Genomic DNA, 14,845 nt, shown 5'->3' on the forward strand with positions numbered 1-14,845 from the left:
CCAACGAAGGAGTGGCTTAGTAAGAAGCATTTCAAGGTCCTGGAGCGGCCCAGCCAGTCTCCAGATCTCAACCCCATAGAAAACCTTTTGGAGGGAGTTGAAAGTCTGTGTTGCCCTGCGAGAGCCCCAAAACATCACTGCTCTAGAGGAGATCTGCATGGAGTAATGGGCCAAAATACCAGCAACAGTGTGTGAAAACCTTATGAAGACTTACAAAAAACATTTGACCTCTGTCATTGCCAACAAAGGGTATATAACAAAGTATTGAGATGAACTTTTGTTATTGACCAAATACTTATTTTCCACCATAATTTGCAAATAAATTCTTTAAATGGGCACCGTCACCAAACTTTTTTCATATGTTGTAGTACTTATGTACTACAACATATCTCTAATATACATTCATAAATTTTTTTGTCACTAAAATAGTTTACTTTACATTTGAAAACCTGCCACTAGGGGTCTCCCTCCTAGTGGCCGGCTGCCCAGCTGGCATCGGTCCAAATTAAAGCGTGACGCCACGCCAGGCTGCAATCTGTCCTAATTCATTCAGCCTGCGCGCGCTCCCTGCCTGTCAGACAGGCAGGAGCGAGCGCTTTGAACAGACAGCATGCGCGCAGACTCCCTGGCCTCGCACGCCGGCTCCCGGTGACAGGTAAAATTTCATGCACCGCTGCTGCTAAGCAGTGCTGCGCTAGGACTGCCTTCACTTTATTCTTTTTTGGGGGAGCGGGTTATGCAGCGGGGTTCGGGGGAGTTGAATGTTCGGCAGCTGCGGCCATCGCATATACTGTTTGCACCACAGTGTGCCTCCAGTTGTTTCCCCACTACAACTCCCAGCATGCCCTGACAGCCAATAAATGTCAGGGCAAGCTGGGAGTTGTAGTGGTGAAACTGCTGGAGATACGCTGTATAGGTGAACTAAGAACAGAAGTCCTCCCCCAGCAGGCATCAGTGACGTGGTGCCTGCTGGGGAAGTCTGCCTGGTAAGTGAGCACACTACCAGGCAGACAAAAAGGCATTTTTAATATGTAAAAAAAAAAAAAAAACACAGGGACAGAAAAAAAAAAAGGATGGTGGGAGCTGCTCTTTAAGAATCAGATAATGTGATTCTCTCTTTCTCTCTCTCTTTCTCAGACCTGTCCTGCATTACACATACCGCTCGTTGATTTGAATGGGTACTGTGTAGTGCTTCATTTTCCCTGTGTAGGCGCTGCAGAGAAATAGAATTTTTTTTGCCAAGCTTCTCCATAGATTAGTTGATCACTGGGGGTCTCTGCTTCTGAATAATTTGTATAATTCCTTCTTGTTAGGAGGATCTCTTGACAGTAAGCTGATGTGAAAAACCCCTTTTTAATATCATTATATTACTTTCTTCTGACTGGAAATAAACATTTAGGGTTTAATACGCTGGATTTGAAGCTGCGTTCAGTCAATTCATTTACATTGAAGTCTGCAGCATAAAATCTGCAGCTTCAAATCCTGTGCATTAAATATACGCAGGATACTGTAAATGTGAAACACCCTTAGGGTATGGTCACACGTATCGCATCTGCAGTGCATTTCTTCTTGCTGATACGCCTACAGCAGTCATGAGTGCGAGCTCCCTGCTGCATCTGGTAGCTCTGTGTGTGAGCTCGTAGCGGCGGATTCCCTTCTGTGCTACGATCAGGCACTGTGTCTACAGCCAGAAATCCACTGCTACGAGCAGACACACAGAGCTACTCAGCCCCAGCAGGGAGCTTGCTCTTGTAACTACCATCGGCGCATCTGCAGCGTGAAATACACTGCGGATGCATTACATGTGAATAGACCCTTAAGAGGTTTAGAGCAATTTGATCATCTGGGTCACTACTGTATTCCACCCCATGGGGCTCAGGTGAATGTGAGGTTAATGACCCCCATCAGTAGTATAATGTGTATCCTGTCTAGATGACCTCACATGCCTAAACAAACATAGAGGTGGCAGTAGCTGAGAAGCTCCTGAAATTCTTGTAGGGGCCCTTGGTCAACCTTTAGAATTTTGTTGCCTTGTAATTTTTATTCTGAATTATTTCCTTTTTTCTCATAGAATATTCTTCTCCCTATTTCTTGTCTCAGTCTATTAGTATTTGTTGTATGGTATAATAGAACTACACTGCTAGACAAATAGTATTGACGTTACACAAGGAAGGAGTCCAGCTAATTCCCTTTGGTCTCTATGGTAAATTGCCACCTATTGACAAGTCACAGCTGAGAGGATTGACTCTTCTTCCTCCATCAGGGTTTTAGCTTCCAAACATAGCTCCTAATCCTTTAATGTTTCATACTTTCCTCCGGTCTGGCATCCTGAGCGACACAAACATTGTGCGGAGCACCTGCAGCTACTTCCACCCATCATTCGGGGACCGCATTTATATCCTTGTAGATGCCAGACAATTAAAGGGGTATTCCAGGGGAAAAAATGAAAATTTTATATTGACTGGCTCAAAAAAAAAAAATTCTTTTTCAAATCAACTAGTGCCAGAAAGGTAATTTGTTAATTACTTCTATTAAAAAAGCTTAATCATTCCAGTACTTATCAGCTGCTGTATACTACAGAGAAACTTGAGTTGTTAATTTCTGTCTGACCACAGTGCTCTCTGCTGACACCTCTGTCCATGTCAGGAACTGTCCGTAGCAGGATAGGTTTGCTATGGGGATTTTCTTCTACTTTGAACAGTTCCTGACATGGACAGAGGTGTCAGCAGAGAGCACTGTGGTCAGACAGAAATGAACAATTCAACTGCAGTATACATCAGCTGATAAGTACTGGAAGGATTAAGATTTTTTTTCAGTAATTTTACAAATCTGTTTAACTTTCTGGAGCCAGTTGATATGAAAAAAAAGTTTTTCATGGGAGTACCCCTTAAAGCCCCGTCTCAGACTTCACACAAGGTGCCTAGAGATGTATGTTTTTAGAACTTCCTGAGCCCTTTCTGTGAGCGTCCAGATTTGATTCTTGAATTGTCACTCAGAATGGAGAGGAGGGGCCAGAGAAGTTCTCAGCAGAGAGTCCTGGGCACCTAATCTGTATGGCCTGCCTCCTGGGCACCTGATCTGTACGGCCTGCCTCCTGGGCACCTGATCTGTACGGCCTGCCTCCTGGGCACCTGATCTGTACGGCCTGCCTCCTGGGCACCTGAGCTGTACGGCCTGCCTCCTGGGCACCTGATCTGTACGGCCTGCCTCCTGGGCACCTGAGCTGTACGGCCTGCCTCCTGGGCACCTGAGCTGTACGGCCTGCCTCCTGGGCACCTGATCTGTACGGCCTGCCTCCTGGGCACCTGATCTGTATGGCCTGCCTCCTGGGCACTTGCTGTATGAGCTGGGGCATCATATAGGGTTTTTTTTATTTATTTTTTTTATCATGCAGTGTTTTTGTTTTGTTTTTTAAATCCTTACCACACTCCTTTCCCCACCCCCTGTATAGGGCTTTGTTGGGTCAAAACTGCTGACAGGTTTCCTTTATACTATAGGTCCGTGTTTTCCAACCATGATGCCTCTGTTGCAAAACTACAACTTGGCATGTCAGAGCATACTTGGAGTAGTAGTTTAGCAACAGCTGGAGGCACCCTGGTTGGAAAACACTGCTATAGACATTTCTGCTCTTACTTTAAGCTGCAAATGTCAGTGTTCCGTATGAGAACCAATATAAATATCAGCGTGTATACACTGCCGATTGTAAATGGGCTCAGACAGCTGTAAACACGGCTGGTACACGACTAATTTCGTAGCTCTGAGCAGAGTCACATCCTAACTAGAAATGCTCCTAGACTCCAGTGGCATCATGTTATCCACTATCTGATCACTGTAATTATGTTATCCCAGTCCTGCTGGGGATGTAACCAGCCTTAAATTGCAGCATTTATTAATCTGAATAATGACACATTAGCCGGCTGGTGTACTGCGCATGCTGCACTTCATGCTAAAGGAAGCAGAATTAAAATGTTGCCATTTTGCTTCCAGGATGAGAGACAGGATACAAGTTCTGAGGGAGTATCAACTGTAGAAGATCAAAATGATTCCGATTCCACTCCACCCAAAAAGAAATTGAAGAAGACGGAGAATGGGCTCTACGCCTGTGACCTCTGTGATAAAATATTTCAGAAGAGCAGTTCCCTGCTGAGGCACAAGTATGAACATACAGGTATGTAGTCATGAACCGGTCAAACCTCAGGGCGATGTATATGTGGTTGGTCCTAATATTGGGTTATGTAATGTCATCTTCTATTCTAATCCACCATTACAAATACATGAAATTGAGACCCAATATCTTAGCTTTTTGGTAAATGTCACCTAAGCTCCCTCAATGCACTGAACTCTGCTAACCAAACGTCATGCCGAATTTTACAAGTAGCTGTACATGTGAAGATAGAATAAAATACAATATAACTCAAAAAGATGTTAAAGGGGCACTGCGGGGAAATTTTTGTTTTCTTATCTACTGACTCCAGAAAGTAAAACAGATTTGTAAATTAATTCTATTAAAAAATCTTAAAGGAAAACGGTCAGTAAACTCCCCCCCGCCCTAACCAGAGGTACTGGCTGGTAGTGTGGGGGCGCTGATCAATATGCTGCCTACTATGCCCATATCAGCCCCACCATCCGCCTGTTATCTTCATTCTTCTGGATATGCAAATGAGCTGCTAACTGGCACAGGCGGGGTTACAAGGCTCCTTCTGGCACTCTGATATCAGCGTCGCTTGTCCGCAGTGCCACCCGGCTTATGAATATTCAACCCCTCCCTCCGACTGTTCCTCCCCTCCCCACTCTGTACTGGGCTCCACTGAGGAGGAAGGGGATGAATATTCATAAGCCGGGCGGTGCTGCGGACAAGCGGCGCTGATGTCAGAGTGCCAGAAGGAGCCTTGTAACCCTGCCCGTGCCAGTTAGCAGCTCATTTGCATATCCAAAAAAATGAAGATAACGGGCGAACGGCGGGGCCGATACGGGCATGGTAGGCCGCATATTGATCAGCGTCCTCCGCACTACCAGCCAGTATCTCGGGCTAGTGCGGCGGGAGTTTACTGACCGTTTTCCTTTAATACAGTACTTATCAGCTGCTGAAGTTGAGTTGTACTTTTCTGTCTGACCACAGTGCTCTCTGCTGAAACCTCTGTCTGTCTCAGGAACTGTTCATAGTAGGAGCAAACCTCTCCTGCTCTGGACAGTTCCAAGACGGACAGACAGGTGTCAGCAGAGGGCACTGTTATCAGACAGAAAATAAACTTTAATAGCTGATAAGTACTGGAAGGATTAAGGTTTTTTAATAGAAGTAATTTACAAATCTGTTTAACTTTCTGGAGCCAGTTGATATATTTTTCACCAGAATACCCCTTTAAATTCACTTTTATGAAGCTGAGCTGCAATAGACCAATAATCCTGTAGACACATTTGGTGCTGTTTTTGGAAGAAAGTAGCATTAGGGCCATATTCCCACTGCATATTTTTGATACTTTGATGTGGTTTTGGCCAATTCGCTTTGCATAGCTTGTAAGACAGCATATTCTAATTTGTTGGTCTACTCTAGTAGACACCCTTCTCTCCAAGTTCGAAAGAAAGTGATCCATATAGTATTTGAGACCTATCTTGTGGACCTTCTCTTTAAAGAAGACTTTTAACAGCTAGCCCTTTGCATTCACTTCTAAGCAGATACTGCAAGAGAGAATAGAATTTCTGTTAACTTTAACCCCTTAAGGACTAAGCCTATTTTCACCTTAAGGACCAGAGCGTTTTTTGCACATCTGACCACTGTCACTCTAAGCATTAACCCCTTAAGGACTCAGCCCATTTTGGCCTTAAGGACTCAGACAATTTAATTTTTACGTTTTCATTTTTTCCTCCTCGCCTTCTAAAAATCATAACTCTTTTATATTTTCATCCACAGACTAGTATGAGGGCTTGTTTTTTGCGCGACCAGTTGTCCTTTGTAATGACATCACTCATTATATCATAAAATGTATGGCGCAACCAAAAAACACTTTTTGTGGGGAAATTAAAACGAAAAACGCAATTTTGCTAATTTTGGAAGGTTTTGTTTTCACGCCGTACAATTTATGGTAAAAGTGACGTGTGTTCTTTATTCTGAGGGTCAATACGATTAAAATGATACCCATTATTATATACTTTTATATTATTGTTGTGCTTAAAAAAATCACAAACTTTTTAACCAAATGAGTACGTTTATAATCCCTTTATTTTGATGACCTCTAACTTTTTTATTTTTCCGTATAAGTGGCGGTATGGGGGCTCATTTTTTGCGCCATGATCTGTACTTTTTTTTGATACCACATTTGCATATAAAAAACTTTTAATACATTTTTTATAATTTTTTTTTTTATAAAATGTATTAAAAAAGTAGGAATTTTGGACTTTTTTTTATTTTTTTTCGTTCACGCCGTTCACCGTATGGGATCATTAACATTTTATTTTAATAGTTCGGACATTTACGCACGCGGCGATACCAAATATGTCTATAAAAAAATGTTTTTTACGCTTTTTGGGGGTAAAATAGGAAAAAACGGACGTTTTACTTTTTTATTGGGGGAGGGGATTTTTCACTTTTTTTTTACTTTTACATTTTTTTACATTTTTTTTTTACACTTGAATAGTCCCCATAGGGGACTATTCAAAGCAATAACATGATTGCTAATACTGATCTGTTCTATGTATAGGACATAGAACAGATCAGTATTATCGATCATCTCCTGCTCTGGTCTGCTCGATCACAGACCAGAGCAGGAGATGCCGGGAGCCGCACGGAGGAAGGAGAGGGGACCTCCGTGCGGCGTTTTGAATGATCGGATCCCCACAGCAGCGCTGCGGGCGATCCGATTGTTCATTTAAATCGCGAACCGCCGCAGATGCCGGGATCTGTATTGATCCCGGCACCTGAGGGGTTAATGGCGGACGCCCGCGAGATCGCGGGCGTCGGCCATTGCCGGCGGGTCCCTGGCTGCGATCAGCAGCCGGGATCAGCCGCGCATGACACGGGCATCGCTCCGATGCCCGCGGTTATGCTTAGGACGTAAATGTATGTCCTGGTGCGTTAAGTACCACCTCACCAAGACGTACATTTACGTCCTGCGTCCTTAAGGGGTTAATAACTCTGTGATGCTATTACTTAATTTGATTCCAAGATTGTTTTATCGTGACATATTCTACTTTAACATAGTGGTAAATTGTCGTTGATACTTTTTGGAATTTGTCACCAAGAAATTATACAATTTCATGAAAAATTTGAAAATTTTGCATTTTTCTACCTTTGAAGCTCTCTGCTTGTAAGGAAAATAGACATACCAAAGCCCCCATGCTACCAGAACAGTGGACCCCTCCACATATTACCCCATTTCGGAAACTACACCCCTCACGGAATGTTGTAAACACACGTGGTCTTCAGTTCTCTCTCCAAAAGCCCAATGGCGCTCCTTCTCTTCTGAGCCCTGTAGTGCGCCAGCAGAGCACTTTACGTCCACACATGGGGTATTTATACACTCAGAAGAAATGGGGTTACAAATTATGGGGGGCTTTTTTCCTATTACCCCTTGTGAAAATGAAAAATTTGGGATAACACCAGCATTTTGGTGAAAAAATAAAATTTTTAAATATTCACGTCCAACTTTAACGAAAATTCTTCAAATACCTTTGGGGTGTTAAGGCTCACGGTACCCCTTGTTACATTCTGTGAGGGGTGTATTTTTTTTTTTTTTGCGTTTTATGTCAGAACCCCTGTTACAATCAGCCACCCCTGTGCAAATAACCTCAAATGTGCATAGTGCACTCTCACTCCTGAGCCTTGTTGTGCAGGGATCTCCACAGTCACAACCCCCCCCCCCCCCCCATTACCGCCCCTACCTTGCGATTCACCGGTCAGTCCTTACCGGGCAATCGCAGGGGATAGGAGGAGGTGGCACCCCTGCCACCTCACTCCTATCCTTCAGGATGATTGGGGCTGAATTGAATTGAATTGATCGGCGATCGCCAACATGAAGGGGGTCTCAGGACCCCCCCTGGGTACTTCACATGGTGTCTGCTTAAAAGTACGCTCTTGGTCCAGTACCAGGACATTAGGTCATATCCGTATGTCGGTGGTCCTTAAGGGGTTAAATACATACAAAGGAAGCAAGTGTGTGAGCATGCTGATTGTGGGTTTTCATACAGTGTGTGTTTGAAGACTAAGGGTCCATTCACACCACGTTTTCACATTATGGCAGCCAGATTCATTGGGAGAATTTAAAAACCGGCTGCTGCTGTATCCACGCCGTACCCGCACACCCCATTCATTTGAATGAGCCGGATAGAGTCAGATAGTCACTCCGGTCTGCTCATTTTTTGACAATATAAGTTTTTTGTTTGTTGTTGTTTATTTTGCTGGACTGAAAACCTTAATCTGCCACGGTTTTTATTCCGGCTATAAAACTGATGCGGTTCAAAAATAAGCCGACCGGAGTCACTATCTGGCTTATTCAAATATATATGGAAAAAATAATGATTGGTGTTTGCTATAAGCCACCAAATATAATGGAAGAGGCAGAAGATCAATTACTGAGGCAAATAAACATGGCAGGTGATAATAATGGTGGACTCTAACTATCCTGATATAAACTGGGAAACTCATAAAGGAAAAAGATTCTGAATGATTATCTGTCCCAACTGGTGCAGGATCTGACCAGAGGGGGCGCCCTACTGGACTAAATGGAGACCTGCCAGAATAACGAATGTGCTGGTAGGAGGACACCTAGGAAATAGTGATCACAATTAAATAGATTATAATTTGTCATTCAATAAGGGAACCCTTAGAGGAGCCACAAGAACAATCAACAGACAAGAGTACAGACACTAAATTGGAGATTTAAAAAAAATAACTTTAATTATTACTGTGAAAGGTAGATACCTTATGGGAATGAAAGGGTCAGGAATAGTAAAAAACTGTGGTTCAATAAAAATGTAAAGGGGCAATAAATGATAAAAAGGAAGGCAGTGTAAGGGGAAAAAACAGATAAAAGCAGCAGAAGTGGGGACAGAAAGCTATAGAGAGTTAAACTTACCCTAAAATGTTCCTTAAAGGGGTACTCCACTGCTCAGAATTTGGAACAAACTGTTCTGAACGCTGGATCAGGCGCCGGGAGCTCATGAGGTCATAGCCCCGCCGCCTCATGATGTCACGCCCCGCCCTCTCAATGCAAGTCTATGGGAGGGGGCGTGACAGCCGTCACGCCCCCTCCCATAAACTTGCATTGAGGGGGTTGGGTGTGGCATCATGAGGGGGCGGGGCTATGATGTCACAATCTCCTGGCTCCAGCGTTTGGAACAGTTTGTTCCAAACGCTGAGCAGCGGAGTACCCCTTTATATAGTAAGAAGGCTAAAATTAAAAGCGTTGGGCCTTTAAAAAGTAATGCAGGAGCAATAATAGACAGTGATGAGGAAAAGGGAGTATATTAAAGGTAACCTGTCATGAGATTTTACCATATATAACACGTGGCAACATGTTGTTACATATGATAAAATCTTTTCCTTACCATCCCTGGGAGACATTTCTGCCCACAAGCATAGTGAGGATATGAAGTAAGAAAGTGACCCACGCCGGCCCCGTAAGTAGTCATCTAGGCAGGGAGCTATACTTACCTAGTCCTGTTGGCTCCGGCTGTAATCACGCCCTCTCAGCATGAACTGCCTGAAAAAGTCCATAGTCATTGCTCTGCTCTGTCTGCTTAGGGAGCGGTGATGTGGGTTGTCAATCATGCTGAGGGGGAGTGATTACAGCTGATTCAGCAGGGCCAGGTAAGTATATCTCCTTGTATAGCTCCCTGCTCAGACCCTGACAGATAAAAATGTTTTTTAAAATAAGTACACTTTAAAATGTACCCCATTCCCTTCATACGTAACTGACAGACGTTCAGAAGACAGGTCTATGCAACTGGAACATGGATCAAACAGGGGTGTGTAGTTGGAGATACTTAAAGGGGTACTCCGGTGAATTATTTTTTTAAATCAACTGGTGCCAGAAAGTTAAAGAGATTTGTAAATTACTTCTATTAAAAAAATCTTAATCCTTCCTGTACTTATTAGCTGCTGAATACTTCAGTGGAAATTATTTTCCGTTTCAAACACAGAGCTCTCTGCTGACATCATGAGCACAGTGCTCTCTGCTGACATCTCTGTCCATTTTAGGAACTGTCCAGAGTAGGAGAAAATCCCCGTAGAAAACATATAGCTGCTCGGGACAGTTCCTAAAATGGACAGAGATGTCAGCAGAGAGCACTGTGCTCGTGATGCCAGCAGACAGCTCTGTGTTCCAAAAAGAAAAGAATTTCCGCTGTAGTATTCAGCAGCTAATAAGTACGGGAAGGATTAAGATTTACAAATCTGTTTAACTTTCTGGCACCAGTTAGTTGATTGGAAAAAAAAAAAAAAAAAAAAGTTTTCACCGGAGTACCCCTTTTAAAAACATGGCAAAATATCCTTAAAATCTTTTCTTTTGCAACAAAGTCCATGACTTCTGATAGCATCAATAGGTCAGCAGGTTTAAAGGGGTACTAAGAAATCTTATCCTACGACGTTATCCCTTGATGTCACGACTCCGCCCCCATGTGATGTCACGCACCGCCCCCTCAATGCAAGTCTATGGGAGGGGGCGTGACGCCCCCTCCCATAGACTTGCATTGAGGGGGCGGGGCGTGACGTCCCATGGGGGCGGAGTCGTGACGTCCCGGTGGTCTGGAGGCATAAGACTTGGAGCCTCCAGCGCTTCCTGCAGTGCTCACAGGTGGGTGCTGCATGCTAGATTGCGGGGGGTCCCCAGCGACGGGACCCCCTGCGATCAGAGATATTATACCCTATCCTTTGGAGTACCCCTTTAACCCTCCCCAAGGACAGAATGCACATGGTCACACCAGCTGCAGAACCTACATATGGGCTGTAGTATGATGTGTGTATCTCGCCTCATCATGAATTCTATCCGCAGAACCGTCCTTCACATTCCTCTCTTTAGATTTCTAATTAATAAAATGTAATATGTTCGCTAAACTTTGTAGTATAATAATAAGTGGAATGTGCGTGTACAGAGATTGCCGGGGCTCGTGATAATCGCCTGTTACAAGGAAAGGCATAAAAGCCAAGCTGCTCCTGTCACTTCCTTGCCGGGAATTAAACTGTATCTTTAATTTAGCTTCAGTTTAGGTAAATCTGGAATTAAATTATTCTTTCTTGTCAAGTCCTGAGCTGTTTATTTCAGTGCAAAATGTTATTTAATGAGAGTAAAAAGGAATATTGAGGAAATGAATAAGGAACAGGTGTTATGACATAAGACAAATGTATTGAGGCAGGCTTCTTATTTGCCAAAATTATAATCATTGCACAGTAAACCACTTTAGTCTGGGAGACGATACGGCAATCTGCTCATTATTTCCCAAATTATTTCTGATAACCCCAGCAAAAAAGTTAACTTTGCCAGGGGTAGTTGTCGCCGGCTCATTTAATCTGCGTAAACTGCCATATAGTTTTAATAAATGTGTGCCTGTCAATTTAACATATGCAAGAAGAAACTATACAAGGGCCCTTCCGTCTGTCATACACTCTATCCTAATAGGTTACCCTCTTTAAATGCAATCTGCATTCTTTTCTAGTTTGCTTTGTTTTTTTGTTTATTTTAACCTCATTTTTACAGCAAATGCATAGCATGCCTGACATTACCTTTTCTCTGGAAGTAAATAGGCAAACCGATAACTGTGTATTCCTATCTAAAGAAAAACAAAAAAAATTACCTAAAGTCAATTGTTGGCCATACACATAAGATTAAAGGGGTACTCCGCTGCACAGCATTTGGAACAACGCTGGAGCCGGGAGCTCTTGACATCATAGTCCCACCCCCTCAATGCAAGTCTATGGGAGGGGGCGTGGCAGCCGCCACGCCCCCTCCCATAGACTTGCATTGAAGGGGCGAGGCTATGACGTCACGAGCTCCCGGCTCCAGTGTTGGGAACATTTGTTTCCAAACGCTGAGCAGCGGAGTACCCCTTTAAAGTTGGACGAACCCAGATGTCAGGAAAGAAGGATTGGGCAGATGACTTTCAAAATGCTTTGTGTTTTTGAGGTTAGATGACAGCGTTATTCTCCCCTTTCAGCATAGATGCACGCTCAGCTGAGCTTGTATAAAGAGGTGTGGACCCATTGTGACTGTCTAAGTAGCCCCCTGGCTTTCACCCTTTAACCCTGTATGAGGTTCTGGACTTCTCTACAGGTGATGCCAGTTTGCTACCTCTGGGAGTGGTCCCCATATAGGTGGCACTTGGCCTTGAGGGCCAAGAGACCAGGCAGACAGGAGGCCAGTACTCTGGCAACATACATGCATGGTCAGTGGAAGGGCCCAACCGGTCAGGATGGGTAGCACAGGTTTGTAGTCACAATCAAGCAAAGGTCAGAAAGGGACAAAGTCAAGGGCACAAGCCAGGGTCATTCACTGTAACACCTATGAGGAACAACTTGGCTGGAGCAGTAGAACACTAGCATCCTATTGCTCAGGCAAGGGGGAGCGGCTGCTTATACCTGGTGATAGAAGGTGATTTGAGGAGGAAGGTTTTTAGCCGTTGGCATTGAACCTTAAAAGAAAAACTGTCAGCTTTCTCCCCCCTCGCACTAACCAGCGGTACTGTCTCGTAGTGCGGGGGACACTGATCAGTTTCATGCTTACTGTGCCCGGATCCGCCGCACCATCCTGCCGTAATCTTCTATTTTCGGTATATTCTAATGAGTTGCTAACTGGCACTCTGACATCAGTGCCGCTGGCCGCAGCGCCGCCCAGCTCATCAATATTATTCCCCTCTCTCTCTCTTCATTACAGAGCTGGGAGAAGAGGGAGGGGAGGAATATTGATGAGCTGGTTGGCGCTGCGGCCAGTGGCACTGACGTCAGAGTGCCAGTTAGCCTGGCCAGTGCCAGTTAGCAACTCATTAGCATATACCAAAAATAGAAGATTACGGCAGAACGGTGCGGCAGATACGGGCACGGTAATCCCCGTACTACCAGCCAGTACCACTGGTTAGTGCGGGGGGAGAAAGCTGACACATCTCACTGTTAAAGGAAAACTAAGTGCACCGGCTCCCTATATGCAGGACTAGAAACAGCAATAGAGGTGTCAGCCACACAATGGCGGGAAGAGAACACAGCTTTAGAAGGAGAGGTTACCCAGTGTCTGTGCTTACTGGGAACAGGACACATGTGGAAGCAGACCAGTGGGGCCACAGCATGCATGTCAGTGTGGGGGTTACTGATATTAATCATATTAATAAGCCAACTTCCAGGTTATGGGCTCCTTCACACACCCTTTTCTTGGCCAAAGCTTCTAGATACCCTCGTATATACATGTAAGCTTGGTATTTTACTCTTATCTTTTGCTGTCATGTTAGGTCTTTAACCTTGAAAATGTAGTGTCTAATGCCTCAAAAGCATTCTAAACATTTATGTAAACCAGCTCCATGTTCTACTAAGCTCCTAGTAAATTACTACTGACTAGTTAGGAGTAACATAGTAGTAATTGCAGGATGGCCGACATTCCTTTTTATGAGTTACTTACAATGTTGTTTTTTTTCTATTGTCATACTTGCTACATTTTATCTCTTTTTTTTGTTTTTTTGTAGGAAAGCGGCCGCATGAGTGTGGGATCTGTACTAAGGCGTTTAAACACAAACACCATTTAATTGAACACATGCGTCTCCATTCTGGAGAGAAGCCCTACCAATGTGACAAATGTGGTAAGAGATTTTCACACTCCGGATCCTATTCCCAACACATGAACCATCGCTACTCGTACTGCAAGAAGGAGGCAGAGGAACGTGACGGCACGGAGCATGAAGAGATTTTACAAGAGACCCTCAGCAATGAACATGTCGATTCCCAAGCTTCTCCATCTCAGATAGACTCTGATGAACATGAGAGCATCATACGGGAAGACGACAGCGAGAAGGAGGATGAGGATGAAAAAGATACGGATGATGGACAGGATGAAAAAGAATGTGTTCTAATGCACGACCTAGAGGAGCCAGAGTTAGGGGTTGAACCAGGACCATTGGAAGGTACTTTGAAGGATGACGAATGTGTAGATAAAATAGAAAATTTGGAACCAGAAGTTGCAGAAACTCACGTGTCAGAAAATGAGGCTGCCCAACCTTAGCCGGTCTTCTCTTTATTTTCCACTATGGAAAAGTCTTTTGACGTTCTAATGAAGTTTATTCTATATTATAACATGCTTTTTCTCTGAAACACAGTAGTGTGTATACTGTGATTTCTATTCACTACTGTGTTCAAAAAAAAAAAAAAAAAAAATCCAGGTGTGCCTGAATCTCAAACTTAGAAATTTTTCACAGCAATTTTAAAATTTAGGAAACACGTTTGTTACATGCAACGTCCAGTATATGACGACGACTCAGAAGCTGAACCGGGTTTTATAGAAACCTGCTCATCCTGCTCATTTTCACATCTGGAAACCATTTATTTTATCAGTATTACATTTTTGTTATTGTGTTGGTTAGTTTGTACATTTGGGAGAAATTTCTATCTTTATTAATTTTTTTTTTTTTTTGGGTTGTTTTTTTATTTTTATTATTATAATTATTGTTATTACCGTTACAGACATCTACGAAATCTGCTTCAGTATTTTATTTTATAAAAAAAAAAAAAAAAAAATGTGAGTATAACTGCACTACAAAATTCCTTTACAAAATAATTCATATTTTAAATGCTACTACTACCTTGGCATGTCCAAGACAAGGTGGAGTTTTATAGATAATATAGTTTGAAGAAGAAAAATATATAATTTACAGCATATTT

The 14,845-nt window shown here is 43.3% G+C and overlaps 1 protein-coding gene across 4 annotated transcripts in view; it reads left to right on the top strand.

Moving 5' to 3' along the window:
- The window catches only part of ZEB1 (zinc finger E-box binding homeobox 1), a 155,441-nt gene extending 141,086 nt beyond the window's left edge, over positions 1-14,355 (top strand). For all 4 annotated transcript variants that reach the window (XM_056519437.1, XM_056519440.1, XM_056519439.1 and 1 more), the window contains exons 8-9: positions 3,988-4,168; positions 13,657-14,355. In XM_056519437.1, the coding sequence (XP_056375412.1) occupies positions 3,988-4,168; positions 13,657-14,189 (714 nt within the window). In that variant the 3' untranslated portion in view covers positions 14,190-14,355. The remainder of the gene's footprint in view (positions 1-3,987; positions 4,169-13,656) is intronic.
- The last annotated feature ends 490 nt before the right edge of the window (positions 14,356-14,845 follow it).

Source organism: Hyla sarda, chromosome 5 (genome assembly GCF_029499605.1).
Source record: "Hyla sarda isolate aHylSar1 chromosome 5, aHylSar1.hap1, whole genome shotgun sequence".
NCBI classification, from domain to species: domain Eukaryota; kingdom Metazoa; phylum Chordata; class Amphibia; order Anura; family Hylidae; genus Hyla; species Hyla sarda.